This window comes from Typopeltis vanoorti, chromosome 13, assembly GCF_054136105.1.
Source record: "Typopeltis vanoorti isolate ZY-2024b chromosome 13, IOZ_Tvanoo_1.0, whole genome shotgun sequence".
NCBI lineage: Eukaryota > Metazoa > Arthropoda > Arachnida > Uropygi > Thelyphonidae > Typopeltis > Typopeltis vanoorti.
In genome coordinates this window covers 26,983,184-27,010,890 of record NC_143561.1, presented here as the reverse complement: position 1 = coordinate 27,010,890, position 27,707 = coordinate 26,983,184, and the positions used below count along the sequence as shown (strand labels likewise).

At 35.1% G+C, this 27,707-nt stretch overlaps 1 protein-coding gene across 1 annotated transcript in view; it reads left to right on the top strand.

The window, feature by feature from the left end:
* SREBP (Sterol regulatory element binding protein) overlaps nucleotides 1–25,605 on the top strand; it is a 155,594-nt gene extending 129,989 nt beyond the window's left edge. The window contains exons 12-15 of the mRNA XM_090403191.1: nucleotides 38–203; nucleotides 3,535–3,714; nucleotides 14,875–14,998; nucleotides 21,607–25,605. Coding sequence (XP_090259317.1) covers nucleotides 38–203; nucleotides 3,535–3,714; nucleotides 14,875–14,998; nucleotides 21,607–21,833 — 697 coding nt within the window. The 3' untranslated portion in view covers nucleotides 21,834–25,605. The remainder of the gene's footprint in view (nucleotides 1–37; nucleotides 204–3,534; nucleotides 3,715–14,874; nucleotides 14,999–21,606) is intronic.
* The last annotated feature ends 2,102 nt before the right edge of the window (nucleotides 25,606–27,707 follow it).

The window sequence follows — 27,707 nt, the reverse complement described above, 5'->3', positions numbered from 1 at the left end:
GTTAATTTTTATGAATGGTGGCATTTGATTTTCATAGGAATCCTTTACCATTAGCAGCAATGGCTGCCTACCGAGCTCATCGCACATATTTAAGTCAGTCAGCTACTACAAAAGAATGTCTTCAGTTGTGTGACAAAGCAGGAAGTCTGTTGAGAGATAGCATGAATTTTGCACTCCATCAAATGTCACCCCCTTTAGTTCAGGTATTGCATTAAATATTATACATTAGGTTCTGTTTTTATTTTGTTTTTATTGAATAACCATCTATTTATAACCAAGCGAGTTGTTTAAAAAATGTGGAAGGGGGATCACTAATAAAAAAATCATCCGAGTTTCTTAAAAGCAATAGCATATACATTTAGCATATACTAAATCTGACCAATTATGGATGCTTATTTCTAATGCTACTTAAATAGCATTAGAAATATGTATCAATTGGGTCATGTCCTTATGGAACATATGTGAGAGGGAAGAATTATGTTTTTTGTTAAAGCAGCATTCTCTTTCTAGCTGTAGAAGCATTCATGAAGAGGCAGTATCAGAGTATCAGACATATACATTCTGCTACTACCAGAACAACTGCTATTGCTTGTCTTTAAAGTCCAGATGAGAAAGAAGGAAAATTGGCACAGAAAGCTTGTAAAACTAAAAAAATAAAATAAAAAATAAGAACAAAAGACCTAAGAGTCTCGATGCTTGCAAGGAAGCAGTCCTCCACCATACTAGTGTTGTGGGCTTATTATTTTCACTGGGGTGGAGTAGACTGACTGAAAAAGCATACAAGCATAATTAATTGGCATATAGAATAAATGAACAATATGGGAATCTATAAAATTAGTACAAGTTATTACAGAAGAAATGAAAAAATAATAAGCTGGAATTGGAGAAATATAAGCTAGAACTAATGTACCTAGTGAAGTTAGACAGACAGGCTTTGGAGAACATCATACAAAGTGTCATTGTAGAAGAGATGAGAGAAGACCATTAAAGAGTAGAAATTTTACTGGATTCTAATAATCCTAGCAGATATAAAATCCTATTCATTGTATAGGAACTTTTATATATGCTATGATTATTACAGCAGTTAAAACCAATATTAAAAATATTTCATTTGCACAATACTAATAAGCACACCAACAATGAAAGAAAAAGATTTTATGATAAAGAAATTTTATTGAAAATGAAAGTGTTTTAATTTTTGTAGGAAATGTGCAATGGGAAAAAAACATTGGAAAATTAATGACTGCGGAGAATGATTTACACACACACACACACACACACATCTGCTGTGTATATATACAGGGTGTTCGGGATAAATTTGACATATTTATAATTAATTATATTTTTCTGTAAGTTACATGTATTAACACACACTTCTCTTCATTTAAAAGTTTGGACCCTTCTTCATTCATATACAAGATGTCAGAAAGGATGGATAGCTGGAACCCACCTGAATCATGGAAGAGAATAACTTGTATCATGATGATTCGTGCCCGCCATCAAAATAAGGATATTACGACTACTGCCCAATGCTCCCTGAATACAGTAAAAACAATCAGGCATGAACTAGAGACTTGCAATGGTGACTACGAGGATGTAGCAAGAAGAAAGATCCCTAGCAGACGATCTGATTGCGTTCGTACAGCAGAATTCCTCGCAAATCTGCAGGAACAGGTGTTGAAGAACCCTGGCATTGGAATTCGGGCTTTGTTCGTGGAGTTGCTAACTGTAGTCAAGCCCTGGATAACAAGGGTAGCCAATGGTAGGCCGTATGTATGGCAGCAGGATTCGGCCCCTTGCCACACCTCTGGGAAAAGTCAAAAATGGTTGTCTGAAAATTTCTACGACTTCACCAGTCCAAATGTTTGGCCTCCAAACTCCCCAGACCTTAACCCCATGGATTATTTTGTATGGGGCGCAGTTGAAAAAGACACCAATCGCACTTCCAGTAATACAAAAGCCCAGTTAATGGATAAAATTAAAACAGTTTTTGCGGCCCTTCCCAGGGAGACTGTAGCATCAGCTTGTTCGAGGTTCCGAAGCAGAATTGAAGCTGTGATCGATGCTAATGGTGGTTATTTTGAGTAAATCTTGTTGATAGTATTGTAATTAACTCTGCCTGTAATGTTTTTTTGTCAATTCATTAAATTTAATAGATACAAAGAAGATTTTCTTTTTCCTTACGAAACTGTCAAATTTATCCCGAACACCCTGTATATATGTGTGTGTGTGTGTGTGTGTGTGCAAATTTTGGTCTAAAAATAGGAAAGTCACATTAAGTTTTTTAATGTGACTCCCACCCACAAAAGATTGTAAATCTATAGTGCATTAGTACCATGAGTAGGCTAAGGATTTTTTTTTGTATTTCTTATTAATTCTATATATATATTTTTTTTTTTTTTTTTTTTGTATTTTTTATTCATTTTACCAGTCTGGAAAGCCTGCTCTACAGACCAAACATGGAACTTTTTCAAAACACTTCAGGTCTCCAATAAGCAGGACAGACAGTGATCTCACATCAGGTGATGAAATTCATCTTCCACCTAAAGATGATCACACAGTGGATTTTGAACCTGCAGCCTGTTGGTTGAAGATTGGATACACTAGCCTGAATATCACAGACCATAATACATATAACCAAATAAACCACATAGATATTAGTAGAATGTGTAAAAGACATTGTTGGATCTGTAATTGCCAAAATTAGATTAAAAATGGCAACTTAAAAAAATAAGTTTTGTTAAACTAGAAAGAGGATATATGTTCTATAGAGGTCCATGGAGTGGAGTGGAGGCATACCTCATCACCAGTCAAGATGAAATTGAAGACGATTTTCACTCGGAAAATCATATGCACTGTGTTTTGGGACAGACAAGGAATGTTGCTGGTAGACTTCTTGGGGGTCAAGGCTCCATAAACAACATATATGCTTACCAGGGGCGTTGTTTTCATTCATGATAACAGCCGGCATAACACAACAACTTCTTGCCACCTTTGGCTGGGAACAATTCCATCATCCCCCCACATAGTACTGACCTCACACCAAGCAATTTTCACCTGTTCAAATATCTGAAATCTTTCCTTGGTGGCCAGCAGTTTCAAGACGATGATGAGGTCAAAGAAGCAGTCAATACGTGGTTTGCGTTGCAGGCAGCAACCTTCTACAACGAAAGTATACAACTCTTGGTGCCCCATTATGATAAGTGCCTGAACCATGATGAAAATTATGTAGAAAAGTAGTAAAAGATATCTACTTTAATTCCCAATAAAGTTTTTTTTGTAAGTATATTTTTGTTTCTCTGACAGCCCATCAGAACTTACTTTCTGGACGTCCCTCGTCTATGTATGTTTGTATGTATATATATAATTTTTTTATCACCTTCAAATAATATTTCATTTATTAATCCAAATATTTTTATTCAGTTGATTGTCAACAATAACATCTTGAGATGTTATTGTTGACATACATTTACAGTGTAAATGTAATACAAGTCTTTATCATTTATTTTACTGTATTTCTTTTAAAACCTATAGGCATTTCAAATGTTGTCAGTTGACTGGTTACTGAGTACACGGACAGCTCTTTGGGAGGAAAAGCAAAAAAGTCTTTTACAAAATACTCCAGAAATAAATTGTACTGTGTTAGATGGATATCAGAAAGATTTACGATGTCTGAGAAGACTGGTTCATCAAATGCCACAAACATTTTCAAAGGTAAATTAATATAAGTATGAAACATTTCACTTTAAATGTGAATATGTAATTTTTTTTAAATTATTTTAGTGAATTGGACATGTCTAATTAAGAAATAGCATCTTTGCTGTTTTATCCTTTTGAATCAGTGTAAAATAAAATGGTCACTAATTTAGCCTTTAAATTGATGCACTTATTTAGACTGTTGGTTATATATGTTAATAGGTGTTTAATGGTTTATTGACAACACAAAAGTAAAATGTTAAATATTTCACTTTAGAATAATTGAGGCATTTCAGTAAGCATTCAAATATGATACTCCTTCACACGGGATTAAATGGAAAAAGGCATCAGTATTACCTAGAAGTCGATATAGATCTGAGAGACTATTTTTAGAATCGGTATCAACCATGAAGCATTCCCAACCTCAACAAGTTTGGTTGTATTAATGTGTCATTCTGAGACTAGATAGCCAGACTTCTCTAAATTAACTTTATGGTTATCCAGCCCATAAAAGGCACTATGTTAGGACATTAGTTCTGTTTTAGTTACAATTTGAATTGTTTCTAATGATTTAGTTTATTGCCTATGTGCTTGTCACAATTATGATTCTACTCTAAAAATGCTGGGTAGAAAACCAGTGAAACATTGGTAAGTTCAGGAAATTAATTTCTTTTTTCCTCTTGGTGTTGTTTATACTGGGAAGCAATTATGAATAATCAACATTATCTAAGCCTTTCTATACATATAACCATTCATATATTTTGACTGCATCCTGTGAGCACAGTCTTTTGTTTTTGTTGATTTAAACACAGAATTAATTGAATTTTTTAATCGTCTGCTTAATATTTTGATATAATAACCCGGTACTCAATGCTCTACAGGCTGATAGATGGAGATAAACTGTTACCCTTTGCAGATTATTATGGGAATCTGCACCTGCTTTACAGAATACTCTCCTAACTGAAACATGTAAAAAAAACTTCCAAATTATCTGGGAGACTGTAATTCTACATTTAAATAAATAAATAAAAACAGCCACCAACCATGCTCAAGTGCCTAGAGGACATGGTACAGTCAAAGGTAGCAAAAAATAAAAATAACCTACTTCCGTGTGTAAAGAAGTATTAACTTTATTTTAAAAAGTCATTCACTCTTGATTTTATTGCATGCTTTTGTTTTGTGGTACAACTAGGATATTTTGTTACTTCTAAGTGTCACTACTGTAACTTGTAGTTACTTCTACAAGGGAGTGACACTTAGCTCTCCTCTCTCACTGCTTGCAAATTTTTTCATGGGAACATGAAGAAAAAGTGCTTAGCTCCTCCTGAGAGAGGAGGCAACTAAATTGTGACAGCACACTACACTTCTCCTTCTTCAATGGAGTTCAGACAAACTCTTCAAAAAAGAACCATTTTCTTACAGCTTTACTTTTTGACAACACACAAATCTGTATACAAGATGCGGTCTCTCTTGTTGGCATTACACTATCATCAAACCTCTGTTGGCATAAACATATAACTATTGCTTCCTTGGCAGAAAAAATTAGGATTTCTTTTGCTCAAGGTGCTACTCAAACTCTGAACAGGTTTTAATCCTCTACAAATCCCAAATCTGCTCAAACAGTGAATGCTGTAACTACTCCATATCCATTCACAGTACAACTCCAAACTCACAGAACAAATTTCTCCTCCTTCTCATTTAACCCCTGCATTGCTGCCCTCTGGTACAGTCTTACATCTTGTGTGTTTCCCACAGAGTACACTCCACAGTTCTTCAAACTAAATATAAAAAAGTTCCTTATCACCCATCCATGGTACTAACATACTATAGGTTACTCAACCTCTCCTGTTTGGGATTATCATAAAAGATAAGGTTTGACTTCAGTGAGAGAAAATAATTTTTTGTGCAGGATGAAGAGGGTGGGTAAAAGTACAGAGCCCTAGGTATCCTGGTATTCTTGAGGAATCTGAAGAGAGGAAACCATCAACTCTAACACTCCGAACCTCTGCCTTTTGAGAGGTAAATCATAAAAATAGTAGTTCTCTGAATAAGCTTCTGTGCCAGACTTGATTGAATGTCCTACATCAAAAATAACCATAAGTTTTTCCATACCTTTTCTTGGATTGTGTCCATAGGTTGGTGATGATTGCTAAAAGGTTAGTTGTGGATCAAGGGTAGTGAAATCTATATTACTTACTGGTCACCAATCAGCTGGGCCTCCAGGTGGTGAAGAAGGGCTGAAAATGACCTTGTCTGTGACTTTTGAGAGAATCTAAGTAAAAACAACTGGACGTTAGTCAATTTTATTTATGTAATACCAATTTTGTTTCATGTTGATTTTTAATTTTTCAGGAAATGAAAACGTATACTAGAATATTAATTAAAAACTTTAATCAATACCTTCCTATATTTTAGCAATATAGGCGATAACAATATTACATTGCCATCTTCAGGGATCACAAAACAATGATATGTGCATGCAGGCACTCACACTAAGCAAATAAGACTGAAGAAAGGCAAATGAAGTCGGTCCTAGAGTCCTAAAGGTGCCCCCTAGCAGGCTAAATTGAGTTGTCTTGGCTGATGGGCCGACGATCTTAGAATGTAAGCTTCCCAAATTTGGGACAGTCTTATGCAACCAAATTTGTTAAGGTTTGGGAAGTTTTTCAGAGCTGAGGCTGATTGAAAGAGCAATCTTTCGTACTTGTACTTGCTGCAGTGTAATGAAGTGGCCTTCTTCCAGCGTATTCTGTGGTGGAGGGTGTAGTGTCCAGTGCATGGTCAGCAAGACCTGAGTGGCTGTATTGATGGAACCAGATATAGTCGTGTTTGAATATCTTGCCTGTTTGGCCATAGTAGGACAGTTTGCAACTGCAAGGGACCTGTATACTCCAGGTAGGTCTAGGGGAAGTGACTTTGGTGGAGTGGATAAGAGATGCCAATTTCTTATGTTGTTTGTAATTAATTGTGAGGTCATATTTTCTTAGGATTTTTGTTAGTTTTTTTTGGATGTACCCCGGATATATGGAATGGTGATAGATTTAGAGTAATCTTCGTTATGAAGGGGGATTGGGGTTTACTGGTTTTAATATTTTTTGTATTTTTGGAGGGTTGTAGCCATTGGCTAAGAATGTGTTAAAGATATGGTTAGATTCAGTAGTTAGGGCATTGTTATCTGAACTGATTAATTTTGCCCTCTTATATAGGGATTTTATAATCCCATATTGTTCGGAGTGAGGGTGACTGCTGGTGAATGTATCTACCTGTATGCATAGGTTTTCTGTAAACAGAGAAAGCCAGGGATCCATCAGGCTGGTGCATAATTAGAGCATCTAGGAAAGGGAGACTGTTGTTTTCCTTTTCCAAGGTAAACTGGATCCCAGGTTGTTGTTTGTTTGAGTGTGTTGAGAAATTGTGGAGTGTATCCAGGCCATCATCCGGTCAAATAGCAAACACATCATCCACATAGCGTAACCAAACAGCCAGCCTGATGGATCCCTGGCTTTCTCTATTTACAGAAAAACCTACACATACAGGCAGATATATTCACTAGCAGCCATCCCCCCCCCCCCCCTCCCAGCAATATGGGATTATAAAATCCCTATATAAGAGGGCAAAATTAATCAGTTCAGATAACAATGCCCTAACTACTGAATCTAACCATATCTTTAACACATTCTTAGCCAATGGCTACAACTCCCCAAAAATACAAAAAATATTAAAACCAGTAAACCCCAATCCCCCCCCCCCCCTTCATAACGAAGATTACTCTAAATCTATCACCATTCCATATATCCGGGGTACATCCAAAAAAAACTAACAAAAATCCTAAGAAAATATGACCTCACAACTAATTACAAACCACATAAGAAATTGGCATCTCTTATCTGCTTCACCAAAGACCATCCACTTCCCCTAGACCTACCTGGAGTATACCACGTCCCTTGCTGTAAACTGTCCTACTACGGTCAAACAGGCAAGACAGCCAATATCAGGATATACAAACACAGGGACTACATCCAGTTCCACCAATACAGCCACTCAGGTCTTGCTGACCATGCATTGGACACCCACCACAGAATATGCTGGAAGAAAGCCACTTTATTACCGCAGCAAGTACAAGTACAAGTACAAAAGATTGTTCCTTGAATCAGCCTCAGCTCTGAAAGATTTCCCAAAACCTCAACAGATTTGGGTGCATGAGACTGCCCTAAATTTGGGAAGCTCACATTCTAAGATCGTCAGCCCAACAACCAAGGCAACCCAATTTAGCCTGCTAGGGGGCACATTTAGGACTGTAAGATTGACTTCATTTGCCTTTCTTCAGTCTCATTTGCTTAGTGTGAGTTTTGTGATCCCTGAAGATGGCAATGTAACATTGACGAAATATAGAAAAATATTGATTAAAGTTTTTAATTAATATTCTAGTATATGTTGTCATTTCCTGAAAAATGAAAAGCTATGTATAACCAACATATAAACTTATCTACAAGAATCTGTTTCATATTGTAAATAGTATTTTGCATGTTTATCTTATGTGTAGCATCTTTTAGGGAATGTTGGTTATTACAAATGCCTGTTTTGTTGATTATCGCTTACTTTGTCATAATGGATTATGGCTAATGAGATGAGAAGATACAATGAGCATGTGCACATATGATGCTCAGTCATATCTTGAAGTGACCAATTAATTGGTCACTTCAAGATATGTGACAGAGCAACCTATATATAGTAGACAGCAGCAATTATTGTATTTTTTTACCCAGTGATGGAATATGCAGAATTTGACCATTAATAATGGATAGGGATAAAAAGCAAGAGCTGCAAAAAAAAAAAGGAAAACATTGTGGAGGGAATACAAAGAAAAAAGTGATCAGCATACTCAGGAGCAGTACAAAGTGCAAGCAAGAAGGACAACTAGTATGGTAAGAAAGGCCAAATCTAATTACGAGAGAAAATTAGCTAAGCAAGCCAATGTAAATCCAAAAGAGCATTTTCATTATATAGCACCTAGGACGAAGAATGAATCATCCAGGTAGAGATTTTTGCAGTTGCTGATGTCCGAATTGAGGTAGATGTACAGGAGGTGCTCAGCATACCGAAAAATATCATTGTGAATATAGCAATAGGACTGGATGGCATGTTGACCTGTGTGCTATGTGAATGTGCAAGAGAATTGGCATTGCCACTAATGAAATTATAATAAATTTAGTTTAATCCTTTATCCAAGTGTGAGTAAACAAAGTTTGTGCTTGAAAGTATCTTCAGGACTGGGGTAAGGTGGTACAACACCAGGGTAACTCCTTGCAAAGGTGGAGCAAGCTAACATCACTCCTATCTCAGTATCTCCTATAATGCAAAACACATCTCCTTGCAGATATGTCTAATGTTATGCATTAAGGGAAGAGCCACTATCCAGACTAGTTTCGACTTTTATTGAGGTCTCTTCAGTGGGAGCCAGGCCCAAGTGGAGATACCAGCCAGAAGCATTAGCAAGGTCATCTCTACCTACCTTACCCCAGTCCTGAAGATACTTTCAGGCACAAACTTTATTTGCTCACACTTGGATAAAGGATTAAACTAAATTTATTATATTCTAACCAAGTGAAAAATAAACTTTCAACACTAATAAAATTGTTTAGTCTAATAAGTCTCAGTTCTGTCAAGGTTCCAAGAAATGGAAAGAGGTTAAGATAGTTCCATTACATAAAGGTGCCTCCAAGCTAGAAGTAGCAAATTACAGACCAGTTAATATCTCAACAATGGTAAATGAAATATTGGAAAAGTCGATTAAAGACAAAATCCAGCAATGGGCGGATGGGAATAAAATGTTTGGTAGCATGCCTTGGTAAATTATAATAGAGTGACAGCAGAATTAGATAAGGGGAAATGGCTACACTATAATATTGATGGACTTTGCAAAGGCATTTGACAGAATACCACCTGGAAAACTATTACAAAAGTTGGAGCAAATGAGAATGGATATGAAGCTTGTGGCATGGATGGAGGGGTGGGGGGGGGTGGCTGACAGACAGATATCAGAGAATAGTATATTGTGGAGTGAAATCTAGGAGAATGATGGCAACTAGTGGAGTACCTCAGGGTTCTGTACTAGGGCCACTACTTTTTAATTTGTATATTAATGATATAGGGAAAGATTTAGGAGGGGAATATTCAGTTGTTTGCTGATGATACAAAACTAGGTAGGGCAATAGTTGATAAAGGTAATGTAAATAACCTACCGGATAATTTAAATGAATAATCAGTGTGGGTAAAGGACAATGGCTGTGAATTTAAAGTTGCAAAATGTAAGGCATTGTACTTCAGGTCGAAAAGATTACATGCTCTGTATCACATTGACGACACTGGATTGCAGGAAATTGATGAAGTTAGAAACTTGGGGGTAATGTTGGACAGGAAGTTGAAGTTCAGCAGGCATATTGCAAAAGTTTGCAAATTAGCTCAAAGGATTATTTGGACATTGAAAAACAAACTAACTAGTAAAGATAAATGAGTTATGTCCATCTTTATAAGGCTATGATTTTTTCCCATCTTGACACAGATTTGGTCAACTGGGTTTCTAGAGGATCAGGAGGTGTTGGAGAGGATCCAAAGATGAGTGACAGATCTGTGGAATGCTCCCTATGAGTATAGGTTGAAGGTGTGTGGGTTGCAAAGTTTGCTTGATAGGCAGAGAAGAAGGGACATGATAGAAACTTATAAGTTATAAAGGAATTTTATAAGATCAAAACAAAGGAAATTTTTCAATACATGACGAATAGAAAGAGAACTAGAGGTCACCCCTGGAAGTTGTGTAAAAATGTAGTTAGTAAGGATGTACAGATTAGATTTTTCGCTTGGTGAGTGAATGATTGGAATAGATTGCCAGTATTAGTTATGAACACTCTGACAGTGACCGAGTTTAAAGAGCGGAATGATAGTTATTGTGTGTATAAAGGTTAGTGTGGGTCTCCCGCAATGAGTCTTCTGACTCCATGGAGATACCATTGTAGTAATAATAATTAAAACTTGAAAGCTGGGAAAGAAGTATTTATTTCTGCAAAAGTTGTCTTTATATCGATCCTAACCTAAATGTTTTGTGATTGTTTTCAGAGTTATGTCATATCACATCACTGGCATTCCTTGCAATGATGTTTCGGAACCAATTAGAATTCAGGAACGCATTAATATAGTTACATGCGTAGACCTAGGGGTTTTATTTTATTGAGAGTTTTTCTGATGCTATATTTTCCATGTTTGTTCATAATGGCAGAGAAGGAAATTTATTTTTTCCAAAAAATAATTCAGCACATATGGATTAGAAGTGAAAACATAACTAGTATTACTAATAAAACAAAAAGAATAATAAACGGTCTTGTATCATTTTAATGCATGAATTTTTTTCTTCACAGACTGATAAACACACCAGTATATATGTAGTTAACATGTTTGCTTCAACACTGGTAGTTAAATCAACACAGGGTAAAAATTAGCCATAGCATTGACAAAAAGCTTATAAATTGGCTGGATCTGAGATTAAACACATGATTATGACATATTAGGTGATAGTAGTAGAATACACGAAGACCAACACCTGACCAGTCAAGTGCTGACTCACCTGACTAGTGAGTCAGCACAAAATTTTTCAAGCTCTAGATCATATCATTGCTATGATCTCTTGCTCTCATGAACTATTCATAAAAACATAAGCAAGTTGTCATAACAAAATAATGTGCATGTTCTGCTGAGTCACTTATTGATTGACAGTGTCCTGGATATGATTCCTAATAAATGTTTTCTTCACTTTGTAACAATTAACAAGACTGATGGGTTGATAATTTTTCATTTTATATGAGCCATCCTATTGAAATTGGAATAACTTTGCAAACTTTTCAATACAAAGATACTGTTTTCACCCAGTTGTATTTGTTCATGATTAAAAGTGAATTAATTAACCTTGACATACATCTGATCACCAACACAGGAGATATCCCTATGTTCCATCTTATCGCTTCCAAATGATTTAAGATATTAACAATTTCTTCATAGCCTCTGTAGCTCAGTTGGTAATGATGTTACCCTTTGAGTGGAAAACCTTGGTTTGAATCATCCCATCTAAGATGCAAAGAACCTTTATATTTGTCAACTGAAAGTGAGTCAGCCAGAAATTCTTGTTTTTCAGCTTCAAAAACAAATTGCCTAGAGAATTTACACAGATATAAAGACTTCATAAATAGGAATAACCATTATATTGTAGATATAACTATTATTTCTGGGAAAACACCTATGTTACTCCTCTTAAAAACTGTTATTTTTATGGCTATTTTGCCTGCTTTTGTTTAGGAGTGCCCCTGTTTTAATGTGATTGGCTTTTTACTCAAGAATTCGGGCATAGCAGATGTATTTTAGAGACGAATATATGTAGCATAATAGAAGAAAATTCGCATATACCTTTTCTTGGATATTGTTGCCTGTCTTCTTTCTGCTGTGTGCATACTTCTGCTGTTATGGTGTTGAAAGGGGGATTGGGGGGGGCTTAGGCAATGTGGGAGAATTAATTTGAAAAAAACCTGTTTTTTTTGTATAATATATACATATATTATTTTTAAGGGTGGGCAGAACACTTTTTTAGGGTGGGAAAAAGATGAAAACAGGACTGAAAATAGCAACTGTTTTTTAGAGGAAGGGTATATGGGAAAAGGGGCCAGGGAGAGGATTGATGGGGGTGAGCCGTTGTCTGAACTCATGGAGGAAGTTGATGCTATGTTGCGTCAGCTTGGTGTTTCTGCCTTTGAAGTGTTTGGTTTGTGTTATCGCCTATTGGTCGGAGTTGTGAGCTAATTTTTATGTTGTGAAGCTTCCAACACTCGGAGATTATGTAGGGTCGCTGGACGTTGATTGAGTTCTCGATTGAAAATATTCTAAGCATGATTTCATTGTCTTCTCCGTCTATTATGATGGCCTTGTCAATTTGCGGGTTATGTTTTTGTTCAATATATTTTATACTATATATTTGCGTCATAGTTTATATGTTTTCTTAACTTACATGAATTACCTGAATTAAATAAAAATATATTTTTGTTGGATATGCCGTTGTTTATATAATTTTTTTTAAAAAAAAAAATGATTTTGGAACATAACCCTACTTTTTGTATGTGATCTGAGTCTTGCATAATGCGATTTATATAATGTGGCATTTCTATGGAACGTAACATCTGCGGTATACGAGGGTTACCTGTAATTCATTATTCCGATAATCAGATTTCAATTGCACCTCTGACTCCCTGAATGATAACAAGAGCAAGCGTGAATTTCAAGACCAGCATTCGCCCCTGGCTGCTTCATTCTTCTAGTCAGTTATATCTCATAGTAAAGTATTCCAGTAATAATAATTTGCTTTTCCTATCTCATTAAATAACCAGCCAATAGTATCATTACTACTTTATCCATTCCAGTAACACACTAACTTTCAACTGCAGTCTCCATGCTTATCAAATACTACACCTATCTCAGATTTCTCCCTCATAGGAATCATCAGTTTCATAATTTAAATCTTTCCCAATAAAAATAGCACCACTCCCCCCACCTTTTTCCCATTCCATCTTTTCTGGCAGTATAATTTTCATGTACTGCAACATTAAGAACAGCTTCCTTATTTAAACCATGATTCCAAAATCTCCATAACATGCAGGTTATATAGTCCCTAAAGTCACTGCATATTTTGATGAAACAGTGTGATTTTCAAATAAATTTCATTATGACAAGTATATTTATTCTTTTTCATGTAAAACATAAGTATTACAAATACTTATGTTTTCTTTTCAGATGCATAATTCATGGCAAATGTTTGCGAGTGAAATTTGTTATGACATACTGCATCAAAGGAATGAAGTGTTGTGAAATTAGACCAAGCATTTTGAATAGATTTCATAGACCTGTTCCTACAGACAATGCTGCTTGAAGTGGATAATCTTCATGTAGGTCATGCAACAAGTGGATGTGGTAGGGCATTTTCATCAATGTCAAACACAAAATTCTGTAAACTGCCTTTGATATTCTTTGAGATCTCTCCCTAAGTTACAATGTTGGGTCCTCTTCATACATTTCTCAAATTGATTCAGTGCTTTCATGTGCTGTCCTTGGGTACCTACTTCTCTTCACATCACGCACAGACCTAGTTATTTTAAACTTATTTACCAGTGTTCTAATCGCATTGTCTGTGGGTCTGAGTCCATGAAATTTCCTTGAAAAGCTTTGTATAATTTTAAAACACTTCATTCCTTTGATGTAGGATGTTTATAACAAGAATGCACTCTTGAACATTTATCATGAATTATAGGTCTGAAAATAAAATATTAAAAAATTAATAAACATCTCTGACATATTACAAATACTTTTATTTTATTTAAAAAAGAATAAATATACTTGTCATAATGAAATTCATTTGAAAATCACAGTTTCACCAAAATACATAGTAACTTTTGGGATACCTTCTATGTGTGCGTGCATCTGTGTTTTTTTAATATAGTTTAAAAAATATATAAAAGTAAAAAAAAAATAATAATAATTTTTCATAGTTAATCTAGTATGCAGAACCCTGCCAACTTGGTTGGCCAAGTGGTTAGCATATCTACTCTCCAGCCAAAAGGTTGTGGATTCAAAATTTGCCTTGGGCATAGATGTTTGTGATGTCCTTCATCTATTCATGCATACAATATATGTGCTCTCCCAAGATGAACTGGGTCACCATGGAAGAAGTAGATTCTCCCCCCCCCCCTCTCCCATTTGGGAAGGAGAGGCTTCCTCAGCAGTGAGAGAGAGAGAGAGATCAGAGACAATTCATGCTCATGCAGAAACTTGGAATCTGTTTCAGAAATTATCACATATATAAATTAACATAACTTTATATTTCACATTTGTAGTTGTCAAAATGTTAGTAGTATATTCATTAAAATAATTTGTATTTTCCGTGATAGCTGTGAAAAAATTAATTAGCCTAGAAAGATGTAAAGTGGAATTTTGTTATTTTAAGGCAGTTGATATAATTAAGATATTTATGTCTATTAAGTATTTTTAATAAGAGGGATAGAATTGATGCAAAAACATCTTTTATTTAAAAAAGATTATATTACATTTCTGATTTTAAACTGAATTTTCATTTTATATCATTTTTTATAGCTTAATCTTTATGAGGCTACATTTCGTATTATGGCTGGAGCAAATCCACTAAAGACCCAACTACTAATGGATAACAGTTTAAGAAGGCGGCTCAGCAATTATCCATCTATAATTTGTGCTAAAGGTATGTTAAAACTTATTCATTGAAAAATTAATAATAAAAGTAATTACCGTATTTGCCGGCGTATAAGACGCACTGGCCTATAAGACACATCCCCTTTTTTGTACACATTTTTAGGAAAAAACTTTATCACGGAATATTGTAATGAATTTACAGTATTTCAAATATAAAGTAATAAGTAGATCTACTTTCAACAAATACCTAATCTAACATATAATACCTCTGTACCATCCAGTGCATTACTAATGCCCTGTCTCAGTTTTTACAGCATCCCATGAAGCTTTGACCCACTCACAAACTTGCAAAATGCTAGGCCTCTTACATCTTCCTCACGGTGTAACCTCAAAATCTGAAGACTGCATCCAGCTGTTCCACTTCTCCTTCATAAATCCCTTAAATGGTTTATTAATACAGACATCTAAAGTTTGAAGCTGACTAGTTAGACCTCCTGGAATTACAGCTAATTGAGTTTTCAATTCTTCCTTGAGTTTATTTTTAACATCTTCTGTTCTGTGAGAATGAAACTAATCCCATACTAGCAGGGCAAGCTTCTTCAACAGGGTGCCTAGACCAAATTTTATCTATCCATAACTTCATTCCCCCTCCAGCCTTTTGCATGAACATGTACAAACACTCCTTTAAGCAGTTTTTCTTTGGTAGTGTCTTCCTTTTAAAAATCAATAGTGGCGACAATTTTGTCCCATCAGCAAAGCAGGATAAAACAACTGTGTAGTGAGTTTTTTTCGTGCCCCGAAGTTTTAACAGTAACAATTTTGTTTGAGGGCACATCAAAAGTCAGCAGAACCTCGTTCATGTTTCCTATTTGCAAAATTTTCTCATTTCCTTGTGTTAATGACGAATCGATGAAATTCAATAATTTTTTTCTTCATATTCAGCTGGTATCTTTTGTGATATTTTTGTTTTATTCCACATACATAGCTGGTTTCTCTTCATGAATCTTGAACACCATGATGTTGATCCATTAAAGTTGGCGATCCCTCTGTTAGTGGCTATCGCTTTCATTTGATGAATATTCAGTTCTGCCTCAAGTTCTGGCCATTTAGCAGTTCTACTTCATAGGTTATGTTTACTCTGAGTTGCTTTTTATAGATCCTCTTCCTGATTCTGCCAAGTTCTTATCATTTTCTCAGCTGGGGTGGCCCTAAATGCCTCTGCAGCCCTGTTTCCATGTTCTTTAGCATACACAATCACACGTAGCTTGTATGCAATATTGTAGCAATGCCGAATTTTTCAGCTATAATTTGCCAAGAAATTTAGAGAAAATTTAACGGCAGAAATTTATGACTGTTCACAACAACCGCGACAATAATTGGAAAGTTTAAACGAACAGGAACACAGCTGTGATCGTCGATGATGTGCATGCACTGTCATCAGTGGATGACAGCACATGTGCATCCACTGAACTCTACATAACTGGAATGCTATCACACATCACAAGGAAGCAAGAAAGAAATCGCATAACTCAGAACAATTCCAAAAATGAAAGTAATAAAAAACTGAGTATCGGCATATAAGATGCATCCTGTTTTTCAGACCTATTTTCAAAGAAAAAAAAGTACGTCTTATACGCCGGCAAATACGGTAATATTAATTAAGTGCCTGAGTATGTTGTGAATGTAGACACATTGAATCAGTTTAAGGCTTGGTTGGATGAGCATTGTGTGCAATAGTGTGTGCATCCCACGATGAGTCTCTGACTCCATGGAGGTCGGATGATGATAATAATAGTAAAAGAGATAGGTATTAGTTTCATTAATACGTTACTTTTATTTTATTAGATACCATATTTGATTCCTAAATTTTTGGATTCAAACAAATAGAATCTGATTACTCAAAATATTAAGCATTTTTTAAATAATTTGGTATTTGAAAAAAAGTGCATGAAATGAAGTGATTTATACAGAGACATAATTATTGTTAAGAATGATATTGTAAGGAAGTGAACAAATCTTTAACTATTTGGAATCTTTATTTCTGCTAATCTGTGTAAGCAGTTAACTGTACAACATGTGAAGGCAGTCTGCCACTCTTGTTTGATATATATGTTTAAGCAGTATATTTATAGCATTAAAATAATAGAATTATTTTCTAGGGTTATACACAGTTCAGTCCATAAACATTTAATAAACATTTTGAATGTTGCAATATTGCAACTACTCCATTACAACATATTTCAAGTGTTGCTTTGGTATGATTCTAAACAACAGCATCATACTTCAACATTATTACATATGAACTTTCTTGGAGAATATACAGTATTCAAACTGATGAAATGGTAGATTTTTGGACTTATTCTGCTTTCTTAGTAAGGATGCATTTCACAAGTGGCATAAAAAATAAATAGGTATATTTTAACATTGGGAGATCTTGAAACATTTCATGAGGAATTAAATTCTAAAGGGACTGGCCTATGTGAATGTGTCAGGTGCACTAATGAGCAATCATGCTATGTGTATCAAGCCTTTTCTTTTTGCATTGCCTGCTGTTACAAACAAAGATGCACTTGGACATGTCAGAACTGTGTACTGCTATAATTGCCAGAAGATGATTTTCAAGCAATACAGGGCACTGGCATATTATGCTGATATCTGCTGAGTTCCATCTGTTATATCAAAGTTTCTTTCATGCTACAATAAAATTAAATGTTGTAGCAGATACCGTTTTGAAACCTTCTCTTTCACATTCTTGCTAGTTGGATTTCATTATATGAAAGTAAATATCTTGATATATTCAATGATGCACTAAACTTTTTATCATGACTACTAATTCTTCAAGATAAAATAGCCACATGTCATGGTAAGAAGTTCTTACTTTTAGCTATTATTTTTACTCTTTTTCTGCAGAATACTTTCTTTTCTAATAATTTGCTCCTGTGTAATTTTTTGAATAATGAATATCTAAATTAAAATACTTTTCCTGTGAAAGTTAGAGGTTTACTTTATTTACTGTCTTAGTTCTTTAGAATTCAGTTGCATCTATTTGATATATTAGCATTCCATGATATAGCACATGCCACTGATGGATTTCACAATGATTGTGGTTAATCATTGTGAAATCCAATTTTCTAATATGTACCCTCAAGGAATGTTCAGGCTATTATGACAGCACTATATAATTAAGTTTACCTTATTATTAATCTCCTGTCAACAATTTTCCTCCAAATTACCTATTGTCAGCACTCCAATATTGTCATGTCTAACATTTTGTTCTTCTAAGGCACTTCTGAACTGAATCAATCCACCTAGACCTGGGACTTTTTTGCCTGCCATCTTGGTATCAAATATGTTTTGCTAACCTTCCTTCTCCTATTCTGTTTAAATGACTTATACCACCTTAGATTAGCCCTGCTCACACACATTCTTGAATGCAAATGTCAAGTTCCTTCCTAATATCTTCATTTTTAATATGATGCTGCCAATGATGCCATCTTTTCAGGCATATAATCGAAGACCAAATATTGAAAACTTCCATTATTATTGCACAACACCTCATGCAGATGTCATGGAGATCTTGTGCAATAATAATAATTAAAATTATCATAGATACCAAAAAAAAAAAAAAAAAAAAAAAAAAAAAACCTTTTCATCTTACTTAGGTTTTTCACATGCACTGTTAACTATAATCTAGTGACCTATTTTACTACCCTGGATTATCACTTGCATGTATATTGCGTGTGTGTGTGTGTGTGTGTGTGTGTGTGTGTGTGTGTGTGTGTGTAGAGGGGTAATCTATGTTTTGTGCAAGAGGATAAATCCAATTTCCCTGGATTATCACTTGCATGTGTATTGTGTGTGTGTGTGTGTGTGTGTGTGTAGAGGGGTAATCTATGTTTTTTGCAAGAGGATAAATCCAATTTCATGGATTTATCCTCTTGATAAATGAAGAAAAAGCATGTCATTTCTCTCTTGGAGCATCTCCATTGTGCAGTTGAAAGGTTAATGCTGTATGTGCTCTTTGGTTAGAATCTCCTGTAGAATACAAAGAACCTTTTACAAGGAGTTTTTGACTGAGGATGAGTTGATCTCAAGCGGCAGCAGTTTCTCCCCTTCCTGAAAACATAGGTTTTTACCTCTTCACCCTCTTATGCAAAACATACAAACTGGTCAGTGATTGCATATAATTAAATTAACAAACATTTTACTGCCTCAGCCATAATTCCTGTTGCTCTCATTTTTAAAACTGATATCACAGCCCTGCATAAAAAAAAAAGCCTAATAAAATTCTTCCCATCAGAGATGAGATTTGAAGCTAGATTATTATTATTGTATGGGCACCTCCATGGAGTCTGAAGACTCATCGTGGAAGACCCAAACTATACACACAATCATGTCCCCTCCTTGAACCCATTAACAGATAAAGCACTAACGACTGACTCTGGCAACACATTCCACTCATTCACAACTCTCCAAGCAAAGATGACACACTCTTTCCCAGATAAGTTATTACAGAACCCCCCTCAGAACAAAAGACTTGTGGTTTTTAATTATTCAAGTGAAGAATAATATTTATTGAGGTTTAGTGAATCCTAAGACTTCAAAAATCCATTTTTTGACTTCACTGTTTTATTCTGCATGTCATGCAATAGACATTTGATAATGAAGATTAATAACAAATCAAAGTCTGAAAGCTTTGGAAAAGCTGATTACTGAGCTTATTTGATATGTGATGATGTTGGAGGGTTGGATAGGAATGGACTATCCAAAAATGTCCTTCCTTCTGCAACATAGCTCACAAAATTCTAAGAAAATGTATATAACATCTGGATAGTCCACTCAAGTTCATAAAATTCATTCTAGTTGAGTGCTGCAAAAACCAGGTTTTTTTCAGTAGATGCTCAGTTTTCAGTATTGGTGTGTGTGTGTGGCGGGGGGGTATTAGAAAATTTAATTGGTGGAAAAGCAGCTGATGGAAATGATATTTGAGCAGGTATGCTCAAATACTGGAGAGGGAAAAGGACATTTATTTGCATAATTCAGGAGGCTTGATTCAAATGTTGAATTCCAGATTATTGGAATAGAGCTGTCATTTTTGTAACCATTTATTACAATTAAAACTACATGGAGAGTGTACACAAAGAAGAAGCTGAAAATTTTCTTGAAAAAAATTTAAAGAACAGATATGCACGTGTGTGTGTGTGTGTGTGTGTGTGTGTGTGTGTGTGTGTGTGTGTAGAACGGTTTTACCTTGGGTTTATTATACTATATATATGCTAAAGAGTTAGTTATCACTCATTGTGCATATCATGGAGATGAAGCATAACACAGAAAAATTAAATTAAACAATAATTTTATTTTAATTTTCTACCAACATTTTATCTTTCTTATAGAGAAAGTCATCTTTTTAATGAAAATCCCCGATACACAAAAGGTTGTTAAATCTGTAGTACACTTAGTACTGTGGTCAGCTATGAATTAGATCATCTGGAAACCTTGCTCTAGAAACCCAGTATAGCACATCTTCAATCCATTTGGACTTCCACTAAGCATGGTGGTCTCACACTGGACAGTGAAATTTATCTGCCACATGAAGATGTTCAAACTTATGTGCTAAAGGTTGGATTTGAACCCACAGCTTGGACAGCAACTGCTATCTGCTCACCCATCCAGGTTTAGCAATATGACTGTAGCACATATGCAGACCACACAAAGGAAGTGGAAATGATTAGGAGCCTACATTTCTAGGCAAGCCACTCTACCTAGAATGAAATATTGGAAGTCCTTGGATTCCATGGTGGTGTAGTGCAATAATAATAATAAAATTAGCATTTCATTTCATTAACTTTTTTTTTTTTTTTCATTTTTATAAAGTCTATAACATGACTGGAGAATAGGTTCAGTCCAGCAGAAATGATTAGGATTAGTTTTTTACTTGAGAAATCATGAGAATATAACCTGGAACGCATATGTAGTTTCTATATACTAATGCCAAAAGTATCAGGAACAAGAGGGAGGAGGTTTTGGCATTTGGTTAATGCAACCTTGCCAAAAGTTATAGGCATTAGTGGGACTTGGCTAACAGCAGATGTAGTAACTGGGATAGAATATGAAAGGTTTAGTATTTTCAGGGAAGATAGAGAAGATAAGATGGTACTACTGATGAGCAGATGAATTGCAGCCAAAAAAGGATAGATAGGTGGGAAGATAGTTGTTCATTTGAAGCAGTCTGGTGTGAGATCAAGGCCAATAAGACAACACATATATGATTGGTTGCTGCTATCGGTAAGGGGTTTCCAGGGATGATATGGAAGACGTGCATCTACAAATTAGTACGAGTACAGGTCAAGTGATTATTCTTCATTGTTCATTGAATCACTATAAAATTATGCAAAACATTTTCCTCGCATTCTAATTTAAATTGCTTGTCAATATTATTGTTATAAATTGATATTTCAATGGCCGTTGAGAATTGGCATTGTATATTTAACTGTTTTATATATAATGATGTCCTGTCTGAATTTTATAGAGGAATTATAATTTGCATGTTTACTTTTTCTCCTTTTAGAATACTTTTTCAGTAAAATAGTTCATACCTCATACATTATACTATGCAATCATTCCACATTGAAACATCTTTATTTTGCTACTTAACAGGAAATCAGCATGAAGAATTCTATCCTTGTGAAAGAGAACAGGCTGAAACACTTATGCTTGCTTGCACACATCTACCAGAGCAGATTCTGTCGAGTCCAGGAGAAAAAGAGGGAATGCTGGCTGAAGCTGCAAGGATTCTTGAAAGTTTGGGAGATAAAAGGAGGCTGCAGCAATGCCACAAAATGATGATGGCTCTTGGCAGTGTAATTACTCCAACACAAGCTTAATGGATTATTCCTATATTTTGGATATAACATCCATTCGTGCTGTGAGCTTGTTCTTTTGAGCTGTAATTAATAGTTATTTATGTATTATAGAAATTAAACTTTTACCTTAGGAATTTTGCCTTTGTGAATATTAAACTTTTAAGAAGTAATTTCATCAATGAAGAATAATATAGATAGATGGATTCCTGTGTGTGTGTGTCAGGTTGCCGATTAACAATTATACTGAACCTCTAATTAATAATGTTAATATACTAAATATATTATAATTATATATATTTATAAAATTAATTTAACTGACTAGAACCCAAGAAAATATAACAAAAACCTTTAATAAATCACGACTAGTTTCATTAGTGCTCCGACTTCGTCAGGTGAGAAAGAAAAAACATAAGACTTATAAAAAAACAAAGCAAAAAACATGGACTTTCCAGCTTAATAAAAAGAAGTAGAATAGTAACAGTCATATTTGAATAGGTGACCACGTGCTACCGTTGGCATGAGTTGAATGTGTGCGACAGCTAATTTTAGAGCGCCAGTACTGGATTACTGCGCTATGGGAATCAGGCAAATTGTAGCTTAGATTGTTGTTCGAGTGTGAAGGATCCAGAACTATTTCTTTTGATTCAATAATTCTTCTTTCAAATTCATCCTTGCATATATATAAATTAGTAGTGAGTTCCCAATCAGCTTGGTGTGGCCGTTCTTCAAGGTTAGAGTTTGCCGAGAAGAGGACATGACTGGAAAGGGCGCTCACTCGTGTCCTACTATAGGAGATGTCACATCTATGTTCCTCAAGACGAAGTGAAACAGATTTATCTGTCTGGCCAAAATAAGGTCGACCACAGTCACACAAAACTTTATAAACACCAGGAAAATGCAGTTGGCTGTGTTTTGGTTTTGGTTGACTCAGAAAAGAACAAAGTTTTGGCAGAGTAGTACAGTCGGTCTTTATGTTGAATTTCTTCAAAATCCTAGATAGTTTTGGGGTAAAGAGCTGATAAATGGTAACTGTATATGAGTGATAGGGTTGGAATCATCTTCATGTTGAGGATGTTGGCGTGATCTCAAACGTTTAGTGATGTTACGAGATGAATATCCATTATTTAAGAAGGTGTTTTTCAGGAAGTTAAGCTCTGTTTGAAGGTCTTCTTCTGTGGAAGTGAGACCTTGCTCGATGGGCAAGGGTGGAGATGATGCCCAGTTTCTGAGGAGGGAGATGAGAAGAGCCATGTAAATATCTATCAGTGTGGGTGGTTTTTCGAAAAATTGAAAATTTAAGACAGTCAGGTAATCTGCTGATCTTTAGATCTAAGAAGGGGAGAACACCATTAATCTCTAGTTCTGATGTGAATTTAATGTTCTGATGTTGATTATTTAAATGGTTTAGGAAGTTTTGCAGTTCCTCTAAACTATGTTCCCAGATAAGGAAGACGTCATCAATGTAGCATAACCACAAGTTAGGTTTTAAAGTAGCTAAAGAAATAGCTTTCTCTTCAAAATCTTCTAGAAAAATGTTAGCTAAGACTGGGGATAGAGGGCTGCCCATAGCTAACCCACTAGTTTGTTTATATAGTTTATCTTCACAGCAGAAATAGCCAGAATTGATGCAGTGAGTTAGAAGAGCAAACATTTTTTTTAGAAACCTTGTCCTTAAGAAGAGTCAGAACTTCATCTGTAGGTACATTCGTAAACAGAGACACGATGTCAAAACTCACCATTCTGTCAGAGTCTATAAGATTCAAATTTTTTATTTTTGAGATGAAATCTTCAGAGTTTTTGATGAAGGAGGAGGAATTTCCAACTAAATGTTTTAAAGAAGCTGCAAGATATTTAGACAGATTGTACGTAGGTGAGTCAATACCTTCCACAATAGGTCTTAAACGAGTGTCAGCCTTATGGATCTTAGTCGGGCCGTACAACCGAGGAATCAGGGGATGGAGAGAGCGGAGAGATAGTCTTGTGTGTCTAGGAAGTTCAGAAGTTGATTTCAGAAGATTGTTTGCACGGTTATGAAGTTCTCTTGTGGGATCACTTTCTAGAATAGAATAGGTATTAGAACTTAAAAAGTTGTTAATCTTTGAACGGTAGTCGGCTTTTTCTAAGATTACAGTTGCATTCCCTTTATCAGCAGGTAAGATAATAATGTCATTGTTGTTACGAAGTTGGTGTATTGCTTTCCTTTCTGTCAGAGATAGATCATCTGTAGGACGATGACTGTTATTTATGGTAAAGATGGCATCGATCCTAAGTAGATTCGCAGTTTATTTTGGTAACTGCGCAGCTGCCTTTTCAACTTTTGTAAGAAAGCATTCTTTAGGAATGGAGGTCAGAGAAGGAACGAAGTTAAGGCCCTTTGAGAGCACACTAAGTTCTGCAGGAGAAAGTGTGTGAGAGGATTTGTTAATCACAACATTTTTTAAACCTTGTGAATTGATATGGGGTTGGCGAGTTTGCTCCTGTTTAAGTTGGTTGAATTTTATGATAAGAATTAATTTGTTGGAGAGTTGCGATCTAGAAACACGGAGAGAGCTCATGTTTTTAATATCAATCCAGGACCTGTTATCTAAAGATGAACTTAAGTTATTTTCAAAAGAATCTCTTTTGCAGAACAAAGAAGCTAATGTGGACTTGGTATCTGTGATTCTTTCATATAATAAATCAAGTTTTAGCCTTGCAATAGATATTATGAGCATGTTTAGTGCGAATCGATTCTTTGAAATCTAAAAACTTTGGGACGACAGCTAATTCTAGAGCGCCAGTACTGGATTACTGGTGCTCTAAAATTAGCTGTCACACGCTTTCAACTCATGCCAACGGTAGCACGCAGTCACCTATTCAAATATGACTGTTACTATTCTACTTCTTTTTATTAAGCTGGAAAGTCCATGTTTTTTACCTTGTTATTTTTATAAGTGTTATGTTTTTTCTTTCTCACCTGAAGAAGTCGGAGCACCGATGAAACTAGTCGTGATTTATTAAAGGTTTTTGTTATACTTTCTCGGGTTCTAGTCAGTTAAATTAATTTTTATAAATGTATACATCCCGAGTAAATCCTAATTTCAATAATGTGTATATATATATATATATATATAGGATATAATCTTTGAACTTTGTATAAAAATGAAATAATTTAAAATGTTATCCACATATAAATTTATAGTATTATTTATAGAATTTTATTTTCACTATGATAATCAGTAGATAAAAATATCATAACAGGAGCTTTAACTGTTATTTTAATAAAATATGTTAGTCCTTTTTTTTTTTTAATACCTGTGATAAAATTATTTGTAGCCTTATGAAACTGTCTGCTTTTTTTCATGCATCTGTTTAAAAATATTTCCAGCATGTCTGCTATAAATAATTAAGTTGAGCTATAGTTAACCAAGGTAAAATTGTGGGGGGGGGGGACTATTAGCAACTAATAGAATGCATTTCAAATTTTATATATTCTGAGTATTTATTTTATATATATTTATATATATACTTTTATACGTACTGTTTATGTCTGTATAGTGAAGAAAGTTTACCTCAGTATACAGACATACCCTGACTTACGGTGCTTCACATTTTTGAATTGCCACTTATCCCCAAGTTATATCACTTGCTTCGGATTGATGGCTCTTTATCGTCATGATGCCATCATGCCAAAGGTGTCACTGTCTTGTTATTGTCAGTGTGATGTCAGATACTGCATGTGTTACACATCCTTGTGCTGTTGTTTTGCACTGTATGATTGTGTGAATATTAAACTGTTTTTAACTTTTTATTCTACTGTTTTTGTTGTGATTAAACTTAATATAATGGCAGATAAAAGTCAAAAGGCTATTACATTAAATTCAAAAATTAAAATGATTTATTGAAATCTGAGATAGGCTGAAGACTAAGCTTCCCTTGCACTATTGTTAACACCGGAATTAAAAACAAAAACAAAAAAAATCTTGCTGAAGTTAAACTTGCTACTCCAGTGTACACTACTAAGTTTAATAATAATAGTAAACAATATTGTTTACTATTATTATTGTATTATGTTATATATTATTATTATTGTTTAGTAAACAATACTACGTTTAATTAGGAAAGAAGATAACCGTGTTGTTGTTGCTAATGCTAATATGGAGAAACTCAACGGTTTGGATAGATGATCCAACTAGTTGCCATGTTCCCTTAAATCAGGCCATTATTCAAAATAAAGCCCAAAGCCTTTTCAATGGCATGAAGGCTTAGAAAGGTGAGGAAGCAAAAGACGGGAAATTTGGAGTAAGCCATGGATGGTTTGATAGGTTCAAGAAGAGGTCAAACCTACATAACATCAAATTGCAAGGAGAGGCAGATACTGTTACTGCAGAAAATTTTCCATGGGACTTAGCAAAGATCATTGATGATGGTGGCTATGCAGAAGATCAGATTTTTAATTTAGATGAAATGGGGTTGCACTGGAAGAAGATGCCATCAAGAACATTCATTGTGAAATGGGAGAAAATCATGCCAGGCTTCAAACTAGCTAAAAATAGGCTAACCCTTCTGTTGGGTGCCAATGCTTCTGGTCCTTAAAGCTAAAGCCTGTGTTAATTTACCATTTGGAAAACCCCAACAGCTTTGAAAAACTGTGCTAAAACTAGACTTTCAGTGCATTGGCATCTAATGTGAAAGCATGGGAAACTGCAGCAATTTTTGAAGAATGGTTTGACAGCTTCTTTGTACCAGAGGTGAAAGGCTGTTGTAAGGAGAACATCCCTTTCAAAATTTTACTCCTTGCAGATAATACTCCTGGCCTCCCTCAAACATTGGATGATCTGCATCCTAACATTCCAGTGATATTCCACCACCCAATATGATCTCACTGCTGCTGCTGCCCATGGATCAGTGTGTCATAGCTGCCTTCAAGCTGTACTACAGAAGAACCTTCAGCAAGTTTATTACAGTGATAGACATTGAAGAAGGCACTGGGCATGAAGTCATCACGAAATTCTGGAAGGGCTTTACAATCTTAGATGACATAAAATCTCTATGCTGAAAGGGGGCCGGAAAAAATTATACCCATAGTTGCTAGATGATTTTGAAGGCTTAGAAAATCCTTGGCTCTTTTGTAAAAGCATAATCTTGAGTTTGAACTTCTTAGAGGTTTAAGAAGTTCAAAAGTAAATGCTAACATTGCAAGGGATTATGCCTATTACACAGAAATCTACAGAGAAAGGAAAAGACAATCAAGCTCACATACAGCCTTAGACAGGCACTTCCAAAAAATACCAGCCATCAACATTACTGAAAATCTATCTCCACCATCAACCCAATCTCATCAGATGTAGAAGATACATTGAGATATGACATAGTGCTATACCTGACCAGCAACAGATGGCATTGCAACACCACATGAACTTTTTTTTAAATTTCATTTATTAACTGCACTATCTTCAAACTTCAACACAGCGCTTCGATTTGCAGACATTTTCGAGTTATGGTACCCCTCTGGAACTGAAGGTGACGTAACTGCTGGGTATGACTGTACTGGCATACTCTGTCATATGGCACATTATGTTCCAACTACCACCACCTGTTTTTATCACTTGTAGATGCATGTAATGATTTAAGGTTTAATAACATTTTAAGCAGTCATATTTCTCTATTTATGTCAGATATGCAAACAGTAAATTTGGAATAATTCAGAAAAGTTATTCTGAATAGCTTGGCTTCAGGGAACACACCAACTAGTTTGGTCATCAATCTACACCATTGAAAGTGCTTCCATTTTGGTAATAAGATTGTCACATTTATGTATAGTCATAGTATTAACTAGTATAGCACTTTTCTCTTCACTAAGAACTTTATCTTTGTTTTAGACAACTGTAACAACAGTAGTGTGAGATGAGTTTA